This window comes from Lutra lutra, chromosome 6 (genome assembly GCF_902655055.1).
Source record: "Lutra lutra chromosome 6, mLutLut1.2, whole genome shotgun sequence".
NCBI lineage: Eukaryota > Metazoa > Chordata > Mammalia > Carnivora > Mustelidae > Lutra > Lutra lutra.
In genome coordinates, this window is record NC_062283.1 from 64,224,847 (window position 1) to 64,244,919 (window position 20,073).

General features: G+C 48.6%; 2 protein-coding genes across 2 annotated transcripts; one reads left to right on the top strand and one right to left on the bottom strand.

Annotated features, from left to right (window-relative positions):
• Positions 1–217: 217 nt before the first annotated feature.
• Positions 218–8,430, bottom strand: NCR2 (natural cytotoxicity triggering receptor 2). Its single transcript, XM_047735259.1, has 5 exons — positions 7,855–8,430; positions 7,367–7,708; positions 1,445–1,574; positions 1,239–1,349; positions 218–608 (listed from the first exon to the last, which is right to left on the bottom strand). Exons 1-5 carry the CDS (start codon positions 7,940–7,942, stop codon positions 239–241), a joined length of 1,041 nt encoding a protein of 346 aa, XP_047591215.1. The 5' UTR covers positions 7,943–8,430; the 3' UTR covers positions 218–238.
• Positions 8,431–15,567: 7,137 nt separating this feature from the next.
• LOC125103121 (trem-like transcript 4 protein) lies at positions 15,568–19,738 on the top strand. Its single transcript, XM_047734947.1, has 5 exons — positions 15,568–15,688; positions 15,880–16,224; positions 16,936–16,975; positions 17,673–17,772; positions 18,356–19,738. The coding sequence occupies exons 1-5, from the start codon at positions 15,637–15,639 to the stop codon at positions 18,413–18,415; spliced, it is 597 nt and encodes a 198-aa protein (XP_047590903.1). The 5' UTR covers positions 15,568–15,636; the 3' UTR covers positions 18,416–19,738.
• The last annotated feature ends 335 nt before the right edge of the window (positions 19,739–20,073 follow it).

Below are 20,073 nucleotides of genomic sequence, written 5' to 3' on the forward strand. Positions count from 1 at the left end.
TGGAGGAAGAGGATGGAGAGGCAGCAACAACAGAAAGAAGCAGAACAGAGCAGCTGGGCAGAGTGTGGCTGAGCAAATGAAGATGGGGAGAGAAATGTTGGGGGTGACCTGGGATCTTGGCTGAGCTGTAGGGCTACAGATAGGAAAGGAAGAGGGAGGGGAAGAAGGGGAAGGGAGGAGGAGGATGGAGCCAGGGGATGAGGAGAAGGACTAGGGGAGGAGAGAGTGGGGAGAGGAGTCAGAGTCGCCCACAGTGCTGGCTCGGGTTTGGGGGACAGCTGCTGCACTGGCCTTCAGCTCCCATACCTGGATGGTGCTGGCCCAGAAGCCAGTTGCGTGTGAGCAACTGGTGGGCCTGGATCTTGGGAGGAGGCAAGGCTGGGAAATCCTCAGCACTGGAGTGAGGGGTGTAGCCAGGGGTCTTGGAGCAAGTTCTGGGGGACTTCTGCCTTTTCTTTGCAGTGAACAGAGGGTTCAGAGTCCAGGGAGGAGCTCCCTGGGGGCCTGGGGAAGACTGGCCATCCTTGGATCCCGAAGCCTGGAGTCTGGGTGGAGCTGGACGCATCAGAGACTTCCCTCTATGTTGCACGTGTGGACTCCTTAAGGCTCTGAGATGGGGGGTGGGGTGGGGAGAAATATAGGAAGTGACTCAAATCCTCTCTTTGACCCAGTCACCCTGTCCCCCACAGTTGGTCCCTCCTTCAGCAAGCCTGACCCCAGGAACTCTTGGTCTTGCTTTCTTTCTCCCAGCCCCCCTACCCCACCTTCACCTTCCTGCCTTCCCCTCTCCCCAGGGCATGACTCTCCCTCCTGCACACAGCCTTTCTCCCTCACCACTTGGGAAGGGGCTGGGCCCTGGGAGGGTGCCCTGGCCTGGTGGCTGTCCTTCCTGGAAGGACAGGGAGTGGGAAGTTGAATACAGGTCAGGGGTCCAGGAGGAGGGATGAATCAGAGCAGGAGAGGAGCAGGGGAAGGAAAGGAGGAGAAGGAGAAGAGGCAAGGGAGAAACAGACTGAGAGATGTGGACAAGGCACCCAAGTTTGAGAAGGACATAGGGGAGGGCCGCTAGTGAACACACGCGATGGATGGAGCCCAGGAGGGACTCATCTGGACAGCCCTGTTGGGTATAATTTTTCCTGCTTCTGTGTTCTCTCGCTGATTCCCTGTCTGACCATGGGTCTGGGACAGAAGCCGTTTTGGGCTCCATTTTCCCCCCAAGCCCAACCAAACCTACTCACTGAACAGTCAGGACTATTAGCGCCAGACCCTTGGCCACAAGCAGCACACAGAGCACGGGGGCCAGAGCGCTGGGGGCTGCAGGGTGAGAGTGGAGGGTGGAGTTTTGTTGCCTAGAGGACAGGGAACAAGAAGGGAAGAGGAGTGGGTTGGGGTGGCAGGCCCCTGAGCCAGGGCCGTCGGGGTGAGGATCCCACCCTGAACTCACGGTGAAAGGGTGGTGACGGCAGAGGAGGCCCTGGGGGCCTCCTTGGCTCTTCCAGTTGGGGGCACAGAGTTCTGGGTCGGTGATGAGACCAGCTCAGCAGAAGCCCGGATGGCCTGTGTGGAGGCAGGAGCTGTCCGAGAGAGAGAGAAAGACTCCTCGTTAGCTGGTGGGACAGCACATCAGTTCTGGACTGCAGAAAAGCCGGTCAACCCTGATAAAAAAACAAGTCATGGGTTTGGGCCCAGGCTGTGAAGTCCTCTGGCTCAAGACTAGACAGAGCTGTGGCTCAGGCTCTACACAGGGCCTGTGGTGGTATTCCTGGGTCTGGAAAGAGCACTGGAAGAGGAGTCAGGAGGCCTGGAATTCCGTCTAAGGGTTTCTACATGGCTGGAAGGGCACTCTCTAGCTTTCAGCCTCCCCAAGTGTGGAAACAGTCACTGTCTTTAAGTGGCTCTCAACTCTGGCATCTGTTCTCTTGCTCATACTTCTGGGACTGTTAGGAGATGGGGTCCCTCGTGGGGAATTTTAAGGTTGCTTTCCCACCCCTGTCCTTCCCAGTTTTGGCAGCAGAACCCTAGGCCCCTCCGCAGGTCCCACTGCCTCAATGAGCTGGGTAAATACCTTTTATGGGGCTCCCTCTTAATTCTGAAACTTTGCGAGCTATCTGTCCCCCCATCCCCACTTGCCTTGCCTTTCCAGAAAGACCCCAGACCTACCAGTGCTAAGAGCTCTTGATGGAGGCTGGTGGAAGGTCACCTCTGCAAAGGTGATGGGGGCTATTAAGGAGACAAGAGGACAATGACTATTGGGGGTGGCTGAGGCCCTGAAGAGAAAGAGGTGGTGTCTGCCCCAATGCTGTGACAGGAAATGGAGACTGTCAGGGTCCTCAGCTAGGTCTGCACACCCACCCAGGGCCTATGAGGGGAGCAGTCTCCCCCAAGCTGAGGAAAAGAGAGATGCAGGGGCTGAGGGGACAGGGTGCCTGGTGTTGGGACACCCCATGACAGGGGACTTCCCTGGAGAGAGTCCCAGGCCAATGGACAAGTGGACATGACGGTGAGGCTGCCCGGAGGGATGACCTGGAGCAACCCCTATGCCCAACCAGAGGAGGTCCTCAGGACCCTCAGGGAAAAGTCTAGTCCTGAGCTACAGTGTGTGGTCTATGGGCTGGTGCTTGTCCACAGATTGTTTATAACCTGCCTGTACAAGGTGAATACAGAAATTGGGAGTTAGGATCTTGAAATTCGACATCAATTTGACATTGCCCCAAGGTCCATACATGTGACTGGTAAACAGATCTGGTGGAACAGGATATGGACCAGTTTGGTCATTGTCACCCAGTCATGGAAGTCTCCACGGGGGGCAAGCTACCGAGCAGGACCATGATACTTGAACAGTAGTTGGTTGACTCTAACCCAAAATTGTGTAAACACCTGAAAAAATTATTTTTATAGTTTGTTATTTTTATAATCATTGAAAATTTTAATCTATCCTTGCTAAAAAATTTAGAGTTTATCATGATTCGCTAAGGTGGAGGAGTGATTAGCTCATTCAAGGACTCACAAACAGCAAAACAAAAGTCCCTAAGCTTTTTTTTTTTTAAAGATTTTATTTATCTGTTTGACAGAGAGAGATCACAAGTAGGCAGAGAGGCAGGCAGAGAGAGAGAGGGAAGCAAGCTCCCTGTCGAGCAGAGAGCCCGATGCGGGGCTCGATCCTAGGATCCTGACATCATGACCTGAGCTGAAGGCAGAGGCTTAATCCTCTGAGCCACCCAGGCACCCTGTCCTTGTCAAGAAAGGCCATCTTTATGGCCTTTATGTCAAGAAAAGCCATCTCTTCTCTGAATGTCGCAGTAATAAACCAAATGATGATTGTGGAATTAATTCCAAAGATACACTGGTTTTATTTGAAAAGGTTATCCGTCACCGGGAAAGGCAGAACAATGTCTGTGTCCTAATACCAGGAACCTGTGAATGTCACCCTCCGTGGCCAAATGGACTTTAAAGATGCCATTAAGGTTAAAGATCTTGGGGTGAGGCGCCTGGGTGGCTCAGTCGTTAAGCGTCTGCCTTCGGCTCAGGTCATGATCCCAGAGTCCTGGGATGGAGCCCTGCATCGGGCTACCTATTCAGTGGGAAGCCCGCTTCTCCCTCTCCCACTCCCCCTGCTTGTATTCCCTCTCTTGCTGTCTCTTTCTGTCAAATAAACGAATAAAATAAAAATTAAAAAAATACAGGAAAATTTTAAAAAAAGATCTTGGGGGTGGAGAGAGATTCTGGGTGGACCCCATCTAATGACAGTATTTAATAACAAGGATTGAGGGCACCTGGGTGGCTCAGTTGGTTAAGCCTCTGCCTTCATCTTGGGTTGTGATCCCAGGGCCCTGGAATCGAACCCCGAGTCTGGCTCCCTGCTTGGCAGGAATCCTGATTTTCTCTCTCCCTCTTCTGTTCCCCCTGCTTATGCTCTCTCTCTCTGTCAAATAAATGGATGAAATTTAAAAACAAAACAAAACAAAATAAAAAACCAGAATGTGTTTCCCAGTTGTAGTCAGAGAGAAATGCAGCTTGGAAAGGGCCTCTGGCTTTGAGGACGGACAAAGGGGGCCACAGGCCAAAGAATGTGGCAGCCTTTAGAAGCTGCAAAAGCTGAAAAGTACCTAGTCTGCAGGAGAACAAGACATCGGTCCTATCGCTACAAGGAAGAGAATTCTACCCAAGACCTGAATAAGCAAGAAGTGGATTCTATCCAAAAGCCTTCAGGAAGGAGTACAGCCTCTGACGCCTTGATTTGAGCTCAGTGAGACCCCTTCCAGACTTCTGATCCGTAGAACTGTAAAATCACAAGTTTGCGCGGTTTTAAGCCACTGCCTTTGTGGAGATTTGTGCCGACAGCCATGGGAAGCGATGACACTAGCCTTTGGCACGAGTTTTGTAGCTATAATGAATGGTGAAGTACCAAACCCAGTGAGTTAGCTATTGAGATGTGCTGGCTGATGAACAAATACATCATGAAAACGAGTGACATTTACACGGAAAACATAAAACCACAAATTCAAAATAAACTTTTTTAAAAAAAGAGGATTGAATTATAAATTTCTTTTTTTTTTAATTATAAATTTCTTAAAAGGTCTTCTTTTCACTGTACATGCAATTTTTAACAGGATGAGAGGAAGTCATTCTCCTGTCTCGTTTTGCTTCATTGTCAGAAACACAACTATCCCTGAACTGAATAGAGCCATGAAGGGTTGTATCATTGACCAGGGGTCTGGGGCTCCAGGTTCATGCAGAAATATGTTCTGGTGGCTGTAGCTGCTCGGGTGGGAGGACATTCTGGAATGGTCGTTCAGATTAAGAAGGCGTGCTATGAGAAAGTACCGGCTGACCCACACTGTGCACTTCCCAAAGTGGTAAAATTTGTGAATTACATAAAGATGAATGCGTTAAACTACTGGGTATTTACCCTAAAGATACAAACCTAGTGATCTGAAGGGGCATGTGCACCCGAATGTTTATAGCAGCAATGTCCACAATAGTCAAACTATGGAAAGAACTTAGATGTCCATCAACAGATGAATGGATAAAGAAGATGTGGTACACACACACACACACACACACACACACACACACACACACTGGAATACTATGCAGCCATCAAAAGAAATGAAATCTTGCCATTTGCAACAATATGGATGGAACTGGAGGGTATTATGCTGAGCGAAATAAATCAATCAGAGAAAGACAATTATCATATAATCTCCCCGATATGAGGAATTTGAGAGGCAGGGCGGGAGGTTTGGGGGATCGGGAAGGTAAAAATGAAACAAGTAGGGATTGGGAGGAGACAAACCATAACAAACTCTTAATTTCACAAAACAAACTGAGGGTTGCTGGGGCTTGGTTGGGGGTAGAGATAGAGTGTCTGGGTGATGGACATTGGGGAGGGTATGTGCTATGGTGAGTGCTGTGAAATATGTAAGCCTAACGATTCACAGACCTGTACCCCTGGAGCTAATAATACATTATATGTTAATAAAGATAATTAAATAAAGATGAGTGTATTGAATTTGAAATCATTCTCTTTATTCTGTGATAATGTGCAAACCCTGCACGGTTGGTATTGTGTGCCAAGTTAATAGAGATCACCTAGAGGGAGAGTTCTGTTGAAAATGTATGATCTACGGAAAGGACTCCTAATGTTTTGGCAAGATCGAAACCAAGTTATGATTAACTTTTTTTTTTTAAAGATTTTATTTAAAATCTTTAGATCACAAGTAGAGAGATCACAAGTAGACAGAGAGGCAGGCAGAGAGAGAGAGAGGGAAGCAGGCTCCCTGCCGAGCAGAGAGCCCGATGTGGGACTCGATCCCAGGACCCTGAGATCATGACCTGAGCCGAAGGCAGCGGCTTAACCCACTGAGCCACCCAGGCGCCCCTGATTAACTTTTTAAAGATGTGAATCATGCAGTCAGCCTTGGTTATATTATGGCTTTGAAGTTATTCTACTCAAGGGAAGAAAGCAACATATTGTTCAATGGCAAACAAAATCTCAGGGCAAAAACAGAAGTTAGAGAGGTTCAGAAGAAGTTTCTATGAGTTGTTACAGCATGTTCTTAATTTGGTAACAATTATCATCAAAACAGGTGATGATCTTGAATTAGGATATCTGCAAAGGTACTCATGGAAAAACCTTAATAGTGTGATAGAATGTTTTGAATTTTATTTTCTGCTAAAAGAAGATATGTGGTAGGAAATTCCTAGATCCAGAATCCATTTTTCATCAAAAGATGTTTTCAATATAAACATAACGTAATAAGATAGATTTTGGAACCAGCTACTGACGAAGGATTGAGGATGCATTTTGAAAATAGAACATCACTAGCTCCCTTTTGTAAGAATTAAAAATAAAAATATTGAGCTTGTGGAAATTGATTTGAAATTCCTTCCTGAATTTCTGTCGACATAACTCTGTGAGACCGGTTTTCTATTAAGGTGTTATTAAAACATTAAAGCAATTTTGAATATATTTTCTCTGGAGAGTTATGGTTTTTTAGTGTAATTCAGATTAAGGAAGTTAACAAGCAGGAATGTTTCTTTGTCACATTAAAGTCCTTCAGTGTGGCTACCCAGGTTGTTTGTCCAAAGTGTGGATGGCATTTAATATGGGAAATTGCTATTTAACTTCTAAGTTCTTGCTCAGTTACGACTGAGGCACAACAACATTAAGGCTAGAATGTTGAAAACCTACACCCACCACCTACATGCACACTTGCAGCGAACAATGTGGGCCATTTTTATAACTGAACTTTTAGGCTTGTGGTCTCTACGATCTCTGTTGGAACTATTCAACTTTGCTCCTATAGCATGAAAATGGCCTTAGATCAGAGATAAGCAAACAGGTATGACTGTGCTCCCAACAAACCTTTATTTCTGGACACTGAAATTTCAATTTCCTTTAATTGTCATGTGTCATAGAATTTTATCTTTTTTTGCTTGTTTCCCAACCATCTAAAAACCATCCTTGGCTTTCAGACCAGTATGCTGACTGCTGATCTGGGCCAGGAGGAATGGACAACCCAACATGCTATCCACATGGTTGGGGGTTGGTTTGTGGCCAGTGACCAGACATTTACTGAGCATCTACTATGTGCCAGATTCAGGCACCTTCTCTAAAAATGCCAGACAGTCTTGGGCTCCCCTGTGGTCAGGTCATAAGAGCTCAGGCTGATCAGCATGCTCAAATGATCTGTTTGAGCATCTTTTAGGAGACTTGTAAATCATCAAGGTGGGCAGCGAATGAGGTGGGAGTGTGCGTGCACCTGTTTCCAGCAGGCTTCCCAGAAGAATTGGATGGGGGGGGGGGACTAGGAAAACAGGAGGCACCAGAAGGGAGCGAGGAGATCCCCAGGAAGGGGCTTACCTGGTGACACTGCCAGATAGAATCTTATGGACTTAGAGACAGAGTTGCTGGAAGCGTGGTAGATTCTACACCAGTAGTGTCCTGAGTCTTCCTCCTTCAGACCAGTCATGGTGACGATGAAGAGGCCGGTGCTAGGGTTGTCCCAGATTGAGAATCGAGAGGACTGAACCAGCCTGCGGGGACCAGAGCTGGTGACGAGCCTGGTGCACTTGAACGCTGACAGCTCCTTACACCAGCCCTTCCTCTCGTAGGGCCAGCCTTTGGGGGGGTACTGGCATGTCACAGAAAGCGTCTGCCCTGCCACTCGGTGAAGATGCTGAGCCTCTGGTAGTGCCCATGAGCCTGGAGAGCGGGCTGCAGGTCAGGGCCACACCAGCACCAGCTCCATAAGCTGTCCCATGGCCCAAAGCACTTGCTCCGTGTCCCGCTGTCCCAGATGTCCCTATAGCACCCTCTTCTCCTCCCCGAGCTTTTCCCTTCCTCCTCACCTGTGATCAGCAGTGGCAGCAACAGTGGCAGGAGCAAGGCTTTCCAGAGCCTCCCGCCCTTTCCCTGTGGGCTGGCGGGAGAAGACATGGGGGTCTCTGGGGTGAGGAAACCGGGAGCTGGTCTGACTCTGCTCAGTTCTTCCAGTGCTTCTGAGATAGACAAAATGAGAAAGACCAAGGCCAGGCTGGGAAGTGGGAGAGCTGGGAAGGACTGACTGCAGGCAGAGGGAAGCTGGGACCTCCAGGGGCAGTTGCGAATCCGGACGTGGAGGCAATAGCCCTGCTTGGTGCATGGCTCCTGGGTCTCCGTAGCGGCTGCTCCTTTCCTCCGTGCCCAGCTACCCCTTCCCCATCAGGGCTGCCCTCAGCGGAGGAGCTGGGATGGCCAGGAGGAAGCTGTGGTCAAGTAACGGGCTTCCCACCTGCCTCTCTCTGTTCACTGCCTCTTCTTTGCAGGACCCTGGCTTTGCCCTCCTCTCCAGGGCAAGCCACACTGAGGGTAGGTGACAATCTCAGGGGAACTCAGAGGTCTGAGCAAAAACCCTAAACCCCACTGGTCCTGAGAGTGGTCAGAAACCTCATGCGCAGTCCTGCCTGGTGAGTCAGAGACATGTTTCCACCCTGGGAGGTTTTATGGGTGCTGGAGGGGAGAGGAGAGTAGGCGGAGTTTCAGTGCCAGTAAGAGTGCAGGGAGGGTCCCTGCAAAGGAGGGCAGAGTGAGACTGGGAGCAAAGAGAGTCCGGTTGGTGGCAGGGACAGGTCAACCGGAGGAGGGTGGAGCACCAATCATATCTAAATCCTCAACTCCTGCCCTCTGTGGGCACTAGAGCACTGGTTGCGTAATTGCTACACAGAAGCAGGACTCTGCATCTTTCTTTAGTGAATGTTGGCACTTTAAAAAATTATGCACTTTACAAAGAGATTTTTCTATAAAACAACAGAAGGTGGGTGTTGGGGAGTCAGGGCACCTTGCCCTGAGCTAACATGTAAGTCCTTCCGTGGCCACCCGGGGCTCTGCTGGTCTAGCAGCTGCTGCCTGGAGCCCCCTAAGAGCTCATGACTGAAGAGGGTATTGGTTGCAAGTCCCCTGTTGCCACCCCCACCATCCCTCCCGAGCCCCTGACTCCTGCTCCCCAATCTGTCTGGGTGCAGAGCCCTGCTCCTTGGAGTGGAAGTGAGCAGAGACTGAGGATAAGGGCAAAAGGACAGACAAGAAGAGGAGGGACACAGGAGGGCCATGGGCTCTCTTGCCTAGAGACCCCTGGGGAGAAGCAGGATGGACTTGTGGAGTCAGAAGGGAAGCTCGGGCCAATGCCTGCTACACAGCTGCATGAGTCATTTACCCAGTGTGTTTGTGTGTGCTCTCTCTCCTAACGCCACGGTGGGGTTTGGGAGGGAGCTGTCTTTGTTTTGTTTGTTTTGTTTTGTTTTTCCTCCCACACAGGGGAACTGAGGCCCAGATTTGTCCGTGACCTGCTCAAAGTCATGTGGTGTTGTGAAGATATAACCAGACCAGCTTCCTGACTTCTGATGGGGCCTTTCTGCTGAGGCCTGGCCCATGATCAGGGCAGGAAACGAAACCACACGTGCTTGAGAGGTGAACTCCTGGCAGTTTGTTTCCTGGCCTTGGGCTGGGCTCCGTGTTTCCTCTCTGAACCTAACTACAGACAAAATGCTGAGGTGGGGGGCACCCTTCTGAGGGGGAGGGCTCTGGCCCCGACTGGTTGTAGCTGTGTATCCCTTGTGTGAGGGTGTGCAGCAACTGCTTCCCTCAGCGATATCCCCTTTGTCTGGTTGCTGCTGACCACTGAGAAAGGACACCTCCTCCCTGTAGCCCGCCAAGATCACTCTTTGTCCACATTCCACTATCTCTATGTCCCTCCAGCTTGGGGTTGGCGGAGTTGTTCTCTGCTGAGTCAGCATGGGTCCATGGTGCCCAGGGAACAGGAAGTTTTTGAGCAAACCCTTATACCTTTAAAAGTCTGAGTTTCCTCTTTTCTTAAATAGATAATGATGGCTCACTAATATGATTATTCTGGGAATAACTGAGTAAACACTTCCAAACATTTATAGAAGTGCTGGTTACATGGTGACTCTTCAATGAATTTGTCATCAAGAACCAACATATGTGCTTCACTTTTAATTATATATGTAGACATGGAATAGGAGTGCAGCAAACTTCTAAAAGTAAATAAAAATAAATGTTTTGTCCTTTAGAGCAGAACTTTCTAATCATGGTCCTGGTGCCAGGGATTCTATAGGGAAAAATGATCAGTCATTCTATATACAGATTAATACTTGGACATGATAAAAAGATATGACAAACAACATTTAAAAACAAATCATAGCTATGAATTAAGGTTTCCTTCCTATTTGGCAGATAAAAGATTATTTGATTTCATATAAAAAGACAAGTCATATAAAAAAGACAGAAAATGAGTATTTCAGTAGGAAAAAGAGAGTGAAGTTATGAGTAGGTACTTTTCTGCAGAAGAAATACAGATGAATAATGTTCAGGAAAACATATCCAAACTGGGTTATTTAACAGAAATGGAGACAGGAAGTCTAACATCAAGGTGTTGTTAGGACCACACTCCCTCCAGAGGTTCTAGGGAGGGATCCTTCCTTGTTTCTTTCAGCTGCTGCTGGCCGTGGTCCCATCATTCCCATCTCTGCCTCTGCAGTCACATTGCATGCTCTGTACAAGAGTCCGTCTAATTGTCTCAGCCTCTCTTTCCTATAAGGAGGCAGGTGACTGCACTCAGGACCCACAAGAGAATCCAGGATAAAGACCATCTCTCAAGACCCCTAATTTAATCACACATTTTGCCATACAGAAGAACAATACTCACAGGTTCTGGGGACTAAGAAGTAACTATCTTTGGGGGTCATCACTTCTGCCTTCCAGAAATGAAATTCTCTCCACGCCCCCCCGCTCTCTCTCTCTCTCTCTCTCTTTTTTTTTTTTTTAGAGTGAGTTAGAACTAGGTCAAGATTTAAAATCATCAGCTGACAACTAACCATGGACGATATTTGTATGGGTGTTAGAAAACCCACCTACAAATCAGCCTAGGTGCTGATTTAGGGAGACGACACTCAGCAAATCTGAACTATTACAAAGAAGCAAAAAGATGAAATGCTTCCAAGATTAAGTTTAGATTCTTGTAAAAGCTTGATCCCCCCCCAAAAAAAAGCCAAAATTGGGAAAAAAAGTGTATATAGCAAATTAAGGACAGGAGCATATAGAAAGAATAATATATCATGACTAAATCACTTGTATTATGTGACTACAAATGTGTTTGGCTGTCAAAGTTAGGTCAATGCTGGGTTCTATTTCAGAAAGTCAAAGGAGAAAATTATATGAAGATATTAATCGATTGCAGAAAGGCATTGGTAAAATTCAACATCCATCCTAGACAAATCTTTTACTATTCTATAAATAGGAAATTGCTTTCCTAATAAATAAACGGTTTAGTGAATTAATCAGCTAACATCGCACTAGTGAGAAGTCATGTTAAAGGCTGGGATCAAGAAAAAAACGCTCAATGTCTAAAGTATTGTTGAACGTGTTTCTGGAAGTATCCGCGAATGCAATTACACGGGAGAATAAAATTGGACACATAAACTTAAAATAATAGGCCAAATTACCATGATTTTCTGGTTGTATAGTTGTCCACTTGAAAAACTCAAGGATATTAGCTGAAACCCCATACAACAAAAGGAGAGTCATCAAAGATAGAACAGAGCCAGGCAGCAGTTAAAATGGCAAAAAGAGATTTTATTGAGGAACTACAGCATTTGGGAAAGAGAGACGTCAGTACGGAACTGGACTCAATTTGGAGTACAGCACAAGCCAGTGGGGATATACAGCCTGGAAGCAGGCGGGGGTCAAGAGATGGAAAATTAGTGAGAGGAAACATCAGGAGTGAGGGGGAAGCGTTCTGGCTAAACCGACTCCACAATAGGATTCTTCGCTTAAGGACAGGCTGGGGTTACCAGACACCCTGGCTGGTGCGTAGGATGAGGAACTCCATGGGATATTGATATCCATGTCTTCACCTACAAGGTGAGCTGCACCTGCTGTCCCTGGGCCCTGGAGGACCCAGAATTCGTGCTCAGCTCTAGAAGGAGCACAGAGCTGTGGAGAGAGCAGGGTTCTCCCTAAAACTGGTCTTTATAAGGAAGTGCACTGATCGGCTTAAGAGAAGGTTCAGGAGCCTGACCAAGGTTTGGTCAAGCAAGGACTCCTTTCTCAGAGTTTGTTCATTCATTCACTCTACGTTCAACAAATATTTACTAAGAACGTACTGTTCCAGACACAAGGAATAGATCGAGACAGTATGCCGTCATGCGGCTTACATTCAGAGAAGGGTTTTTGGCAGCCTGAGGGGGAAAAGAAGGAAGACAGGAGGGGAAGCTTGACCTGGTAGGAAGCTAAACACAACAGAACGATGTCCGCTCATTCTGCCAGCACCAGAGTAGTCTTAATGGTTTCACTGATGGGAGACTGGCATGCTTGTTAGCGTCAAAGTAAGGGCAGGTTCGTGTCTTTAAATGATGGCTCAGAGTGTCCCCCGACATGTGTTTAAACCATTATCATGGTCAAGATTGGGAAATAATAGAAAAATTCTGTAATTGAGGGAAAAAACCCTCAAAGTACTTGTATTTTCCTCTATTGTAGAATATTGTAAAACTTTGATAAACATGACCTTTGAATCAATGGTACTAGATTTTCGTGTCTCTTCCCAAATTTGTGTCGGACTGGAAAGTTATAAAAGGCTTTCAAATACATGGTTTCCTTTGTCACCAAACCCTCCAGGCCTTTTCCAGTTTCTGGAATCCTCGCCTCTTCCTTCCACCTAGAAGACAAGAATCCACCAGACTCCCCCGCTGCAGGGCGGGCTGCGTGCCTTGTACCTGGCCTCTGGAGGAGACAGAATTAAAGCCAAGCTTCTGAAAGTGTGGAGGAGTAATCAGCCTGATCCTGTGTGTGTGTGTGTGTGTGTGTGTGTGTGTGTGTGTTTGGGGACCAGAAGTGGTCAGAGGGATTGGGAAAGAAATAGCTCGGATCCACTCAACTCAGAGACACCTGGCCCTGAGTATTCTCCTGGGCTGCTGGAAACCTCTGCAGGGGACCCAGACCAGAGAGCCCCAGGCAGGAAAACCCAGGGAAAAAACAACTAAGAGAAGGCCATTAGAAGTTTACCAGAACTATTGACCTCAGGGATCAATGGGAGAAAAGGTATAATATTCCTATTCTACAGTCAGAGAAACTGAGTCCCCTCTGTCCCTACAGCCATGCTGAGAGCAAGGAGGAGGCAGGTAGAGCTGCCCTTCTTTACCTTTCCTGGGACTACTGTGGTTTGAGATTCTCCCAGTTTTCTTCTCCCAAATCATGGGTTTGGAGGAAGAAGGCAGGTCTAGATGGTCAACAGAATGGGATTCCAGAGGTAACAGGGGACACTCAGGGCTATTTTCTTTATGAGGACCACCGATGGTGCCATTCTCTGACAGTGAACCCTAGTCCCACACTTCCTGGCCATCTCCCAGAGCCTGGTTACCACAGAGTCCTGTAACCCAGGCTCCTCCTAGGAGAGTGAACCTCTGAAAAGGGAACCCTTCTCAACATTGGGGACCAGAGACATTTGGGGGTCCTGTCTCTGCAGTTTCCATCCCTGGGGTTGCCACTGAGCTCTGACAGGTCTGAAGGCCTAGATGATGTACATTGTCTGCACCCCTGGCGAGTCTAAGACCCCTGGCTCTGCTTGAGGTTGTTCACCCCACAGACTTTGGTGGGGACCCCACAGTGCAGAGAAATGGCGACTCCACTCTCTAAGTGCTCTGCTTAGGGAGTCTGTCTGCTGCAAAGGGAGGATCTCCTTGTCACATAGCAAAGAGCAGGTTAGAAAGACTGAGGACCACAGGGAGGGCCGTGTAGAAAGGAAGAAGGTGACCTTGGGAAAGGGAAGACTCCAGGAGAAAGTCTCACCCGGTAATGGCGCTCTCCGGCCAGCAGGGGGCAGGGCAGCCCGTCCGTCCCCGAAGCACTCCTCTATCGACTGCAGGGTCGCCCCTGACAGGTCCCCAAGCCCAGTCCTACGACAGCGGCCCACCTCCTGCTTCGCTCCCCGTCGGTCCTAAGGGCGGCACCGCCTACAGAAAGAGCTCTGCGATGCCACCAATTCATCAGGGAAGCTTAAACGAATCCCTCACTCCTTGTGCCCCAGTTTCCTTACAGTGAATGGGGTTAGTGACCACTGCTTCACAAGGATTTTGAGGAAATTAAATTAAACTAGTGGTTCCCAGACTCGTTTGCACACTCAGATCACATGGGGAGCGACACCAACACGGATGCCCCGCCACACCACACTGCACTACGATCTCTGGTCTGCGAGGTGGCTTAGCCCCACACGTTTTTTCCCACAAGTTTGAGATGATTCTAAGGTGCAGACGAGTTTGGGACGCCCAGAATTAGATACTCTTGTGATCAGGCTTTGTAAACTTGAAGTCGCAAATCTATTTTTGCTTTTTTACCTAAAGTCCCTTTGCCCCTACTCTGTTTTCGTAAAATTGAAATTCTATCCCCTCTCTTCTCATACTTCCTGTGTAACTTCTCAAAACAGAAAACACAGATTTCCCTCAAAATCTGAACCCAAACTACTCAAACATTCCCTTCTAATACCTGAACGAAGTTTGTCCAAGGTGCTCGGAGTGAAAACCTCCTGAGCTAAGGGAGACAGGGAGAGTGCCATGAGTCCAGTGCAGAGTCGGGGGTCCGAGGCTCTAGGAGCTCCACTGTTGCCCCTAGTGGGATCACCATCAAAGGGGGACAGCTCAGATGCTTACAGGGCTCAACTTAGATTAAAATCCTTAGTAGCTCTTAGCCCATTGGTTCATGTTTATTTGCACTATCCTAGTCAATGTTCAGGACAGAGCAGAAGGGAAATGGACTTTGTCTCCAATATCCTGTGGAGTCCTTACGATCCTTATACAAACCTACTCACGAAAGAGACCACCATACATGAAATACCGTGGGATTTGGCATTAAGGTGTTGAGTACTGAGCCATACTTGGAGCTAATGATCGGGGTGCATGAAGGGGTACAGTGAGAGTTGAGGAGCTTGCCTTGGGGTTGGACGGCCTGGGGGTGTTTTACTTTGTTCCTATTTGTTGCTATGGGGTCCAGGCTCATAGTGTACATCTCGGGGGGCTATAAGAGTCTATGAGTAAATGTGTCTGTGTCATTCCAACCATGTACCCTCCAGGCCGGGGGCTCTCGGCTCTCCCTGGGGCCCACTTATGTACTTAAGAGCAGCTTGGGTCTCAAAGGGTCCCTACCTGCCTTGGGCCAGTTCTCTCCTGGCTTTTGGAGGTGGGTAGAAAAAGCCAGGCCTCTGAAAGTATGAAGTGAAAGGAACCGAGATTGAAAGAAGTAGAGAGGTCCCTTATTTCCACCTAGCTTTCCCCTATAAGTGCTGGGTGGGGTGTGGGGTGGGTGGGGGAACCAAGAAGCAACCACAGGGCCTGGACCATCCTGCTGAGCCAAGCTGACACTGGAGATGTCAGCAGCTGCAGGTTTCCCCAGGGGGCCCCACCTTCCCACTGCCCACAGAACCCGCCCTGCAGACCTCACTCTTACTCAATCAAGACTTCTCGTTTCTCAATCTAGCCCTCCGTGTGCTGGGGCATCTGGGCAGAGTCGGGCCCAGCTCCTGGGGCTCTCTGTCTTGTAGCTTCCCCATACCCCTCACTCCAGGCACCCTGGCACGGGGACATGACAGTATGACCTGGGAAGCCCTCTACCTGCCGCTGGTCCTACTGCTGTTGGCCTCAGGTAAGGGGCCCTCAGGAGGAGGGTGGCTTCAGGGGGACAGGGCAAGGGAGCGAGGGAGGTTGGAGGTGAGAGGACAGGGCACAGTGCATTAACAGGAGGGTGGGACAGGGAGGGCTGAAGTGCTGTCTGGGGTCATGCTTTGAGGGTGGCCGTGTCCCTTCCTTAGCCTGACCCGAGGACTTGTTTTCTAGGCTCCTGGGCAGAATTCCAGGAGGGTGAGCTAGTGTGGGCGGTGCAGCAGCAGGCAGTCTCTGTGAAATGCCCGTCCAAGCCCCTGGAAGGCAAGTATGAGAATAAAACCTGGTGTAAGGAAACCAGCCCAGGTCGTTGCTCGAAATTGGTCACCAGCACCAGACCCGAGGTGATGGCTCAAAACCCTCCACATTTTATCTGGGACAACCCTTCTGCGGGCTTCTTCATTGTCATCGTGACTGAAATCACGAAGAAGAGTTCAGGAAACTACTGGTGTGGAATAGACAGAGGTCCCAAGGGGAAAATCCTTATTCTCAGGAACATCAGCCTGGTGGTGACTTCAAGTGAGCTCCTTGTGGAGGGAAGGGGCCTTCCTGGGGTGTCTGGGGCAGTGAAACCACTCACTCCTTCCCCATCTCCCTCGCTCAATCCTCCCAATTCCCTGCTCGCTCCCACACTGACTGTCAGCAGCCTGGTCCCCAGCTCCCACATTCGGGCCATCACCTCCATCCTTGGGTGTCCTCTCCCCTAATTTGGGGCCCACTGGGTATAGATCCCCAGTTCACACGATGGCTCAGACACAACCTCACCCACCTATCTCTAGAACTGGCCACTCCATGGAGGTATAGGGTGTCTGTGTGGGACCCTGTGGCCTAGGTCACCCCAGACTGCACATGCTGGTTGTTCAGGACCTGGGTTTGGGCAAGACCAGAAGGGTCTTGAGAGTCTGATGGTGAAGGGGCCAGCCTTTGGGACAAGTGGTCTCTGCCCTCTCCACAGGAGTGGTCCTGACTTTTCCTGCCCTTGGGGGTTTAGGGACCCAGTATGAGGCTTCTCTCTTAACCCAGACCTCCCCCAGCCCCTGCTTCTATCTTTCCACCAGCTCTGAGAAGTTCCGTGTCCTTGGACCCCAGTCAGCCCTGGCCTGGGGGTTCTGAGGGCTGGCTCTGGCCACTCCCCCTCTTCCTCTCAGGCTTTGCGGGCTGACTTCTTCTCTGGGGACTCTAGGCGGCTACTGTCTTCTCTGTTGTCATCAATCACACTTGCTTTTCTAGTGACAACCAGGTCAACCTTCATCAGTGACTCTGATTACTGGTAGGTCTGGGATCTCAACCAAAGGGAGGGGGTTGGGAAACTGATAACTTGTGTGGACTCTGATTCAGGAGATTGGGGTAGACAGGGGTCTGAAAGGGGCCCCAAAGTCTCAGCTCAGAGTTGGGCTAGAATGGCAAGGGTGAAGGAGTGGCTCTAAACTTCCCCCGTAATGGAGCAGAAATAGCTGCGTATCAGGAATGCAAGAACTTCTATTAGTGCTGAGTGAGTCACAGGCAAGAGAAATGAGGCCTGTCCGGGGTCACTCAACCACTTAAGGGCAGTGGCAGGACCAGGATCCTGGTCTTTTGTTTCCTGGTCCAGGGCTCCTGTGGGGCTCAGACATTCTCCAGGGGCACTGCTGGGTAGTCCCCACCCAGTTGACCTATTCCAGATCTGGGGACTCTCTCCCTCTGCTTTTCTCTCGTTCCCTATCCATTGGAGCTGTGGCACACCCTGATAGCCTGATAGTGTCACCCAGAGAAAGGACAACTCTGATCATTTTCTTTTTTCCTGGCCAACTGCTTCCTCCACCCGAGGTTCCTGGATTCTCATGGTTTTGTTCCACGTGGTCCCCATGGCTGACCCCAGTGATTTCAGGGTGGGGCTGGCCCATAAACAGTCTCCAGCCCCATGCTGAGTTCAGGGGCTGCTCTCTGCAGCCTGGATCCTCCCCTCCTTCTTCCCCCTTCTCCCACAGTCTGTCAAGCGGCACATTCATGATGCTGCTCTGTGCATTCCTCGTGACCAAGATCCTGGCTTTGACAGCCCTTCTCCTGTTTCTGGCCTACAGAACCCAGGTGAGTACGGCCTGGGCTGGCTTGGGGGCCAGTGGAGCAGAGAGGCACCACAGGACAGAAGTAGCCAGGAGTCACACAGGTAGCATTGTATCAATTGTAACTTAGACCAACTTAACTGTTCTTTTACCTTGCCCATCTCAGCACACAACTTTGGCTGTTATAAGACACCATTTTCTTTGACATTCAAACTCATGCCTTGGGTCATGTCCACCTATAGCAGCTGGGTTGTCCAGTTTTGAGGCCGGCCTCAGGAGTCCTCCCTAACTGACCCTCAGGTGTACACACAGAGGTAACAGACACCTGGGAACACATGCACAGGTATTTATTCCCTCCATCAGAGACCAGATCTACCCACTCTGAAGTCCTTGCTAAGGGTCTCCCCAACACTTGAGCCCTTAGCTCACACTCTAGAGCTCCCACCCTAGAACTTTGTCTCATCCTGTCCTGAACAGGAAAGCATGGGTGGGGAGAAGAAGATGAGGACCTATGGAGAAGGATGGACTTCAGGAGTGGAAAGGGGATGGTGCCGGAAGGGGGGCAGATGAAAGAGGTATGCTTCTGAATCCCCTTCCCCACTTCTCAGGTCTCCGCCAGTACAACCGGAGTAGTAGCAATGGCTGCCCCCAGCCCCACAAAGACCTGAGAATCCGTGAGCACTTCCTGTTGAGGCTGGAGTCTCCCCACCTGCTCCTGCTCCATCAGGACCACTGAGGTCTGGAGCCTCTGAGGAAAGGCCATTCCTGTGCCTCTGCAAGACACCTCCTAACACCTGAATCTATCATCTACCCTATGGAGGTGCCTCCCGACCGAGAGCTGAGGGCCCCCATGTTGCCTTCTCCAACGCCATGTCCACAAAGCAGGGACCCACCACCTGGGAAACTCTTCCTGTGCATCCAGGCCACCCCTCTCCTACCCAGTGGACCAAATCCAACTGGTAGGCATCCTTCCCCCAACCTGTGCCCCTCCCTCCACTCCAGGGTTTCCCGTTTCTCTGTCATTCACAGATCCCCTGGTTTTCTGGTCTCAGTGCCCACTGCAGTCAGTTTTGGTTCTTCTTCCTCCGAATAAGGGAAATATCCTTCGTTCATACCATACACAAATGTAATATTTGATATTTCCAAAAATGACACAAATTTTAAAAATATATGACCATGAAGGAACAATATTTTCATCCTATATGACAGATAAAAGGGTTAACGGCTTTAGGACTTAAACATCTTTTTCTTTTAAATAAATAAGAATCAGGCAGACATTTTCATTTTAAAGAGGGCTAAGGATAGGAACAGTTAACTCTTATAGAATAAAGAACAAATAATAGTATGAACATGTATCCAAAATGGCTGATAATCAGAGAGATGAGAAATGAAGTGAGACCCCACGCTTTGCCCATCAGTTCAAAGAAGATTAAAATAAATGGTAATCATATTCCATGCTGGAGAGGTATAGGGAAAAGGGAATTCTCGTAAATTGTTGGAAGGACATAATTGATAGCCTCTTCCTGGAGGGGCAACATGGTGATGAATTAAAAGGCAGAAAACGTAATTTATTCATCCATTCCACTGCTCATGGACATTTGGGTTCTTTCTCCTTTTTGGCTGTTGTGAATAAAGCTGCTATGGACATTAAAAAAAAGGCAGAAAAAGGAAAACAAACAAAAGAAAACTCTGGCGTGTGAAGCGGCAGTTCTAAACAATTTTCTAAGTACTTTGACATGTGTGATGTGGTGATTGCTGTTGTTTAAAAAGGAAAATAATGGAATGTCCACTATATGTCAGTTTTAGAAAGTGTGCCCACTGTACTTGAGTAAAAAAAAAAATTAAAAAGGCAAATAATTGTGCAAGACTTGAAAATCCAAAACAGTCTTGTGTTCTTCCATTGTGTGCCCCAGCTCCTACTCCCCTGAAGGGATCCACATCCTTTATCTATGTATTCTGATATTTACCTCCAATTTGTGGAAGACAAGAAACAAAGCTTATACTGCTCTTTGTTCATTTTCTTGTTTTTGGTATTATCCACGAATCTCCCATTAATGAGGATGAGAATTGGGTCATTTCATACATCACTTCTCTACCCGCCCCCGAATGCTCTCTCCCCAAACCACAATATAGTCAAATCACAACTGCTTATATGAAGGATATATAGATTTTACATTGTGGGACCCTGTAAATACTTGTTTTTCAGTCTAACCAGGGAATGAATGTATTATGATAACATTTTCTTTTCAGTATAATTTTTGATTACTCCCCAACTTGCCTTATTTTATTTTCTACGTATTCCCCATTAATTCATTTGTAAACTCTA

Bases quoted from the DNA above. Each gene is read 5' to 3' on its own strand.
- NCR2 (XM_047735259.1), bottom strand. From the start codon at position 7,942: ATGTCTTCTCCCGCCAGCCCACAGGGAAAGGGCGGGAGGCTCTGGAAA. The intron at 1,575-7,366 runs GTAAGCCCCTTC...TCTCTCGGACAG, and splicing joins CTATCTGGCAGTGTCACCAG to CTCCTGCCTCCACACAGGCC. The intron at 609-1,238 runs GTGAGTAGGTTT...CCCCCATCTCAG, and splicing joins CTAATAGTCCTGACTGTTCA to AGCCTTAAGGAGTCCACACG.
- LOC125103121 (XM_047734947.1), top strand. From the start codon at position 15,637: ATGACCTGGGAAGCCCTCTACCTGCCGCTGGTCCTACTGCTGTTGGCC. The intron at 15,689-15,879 runs GTAAGGGGCCCT...CTTGTTTTCTAG, and splicing joins CCTACTGCTGTTGGCCTCAG to GCTCCTGGGCAGAATTCCAG. The intron at 16,225-16,935 runs GTGAGCTCCTTG...TTGCTTTTCTAG, and splicing joins CAGCCTGGTGGTGACTTCAA to TGACAACCAGGTCAACCTTC.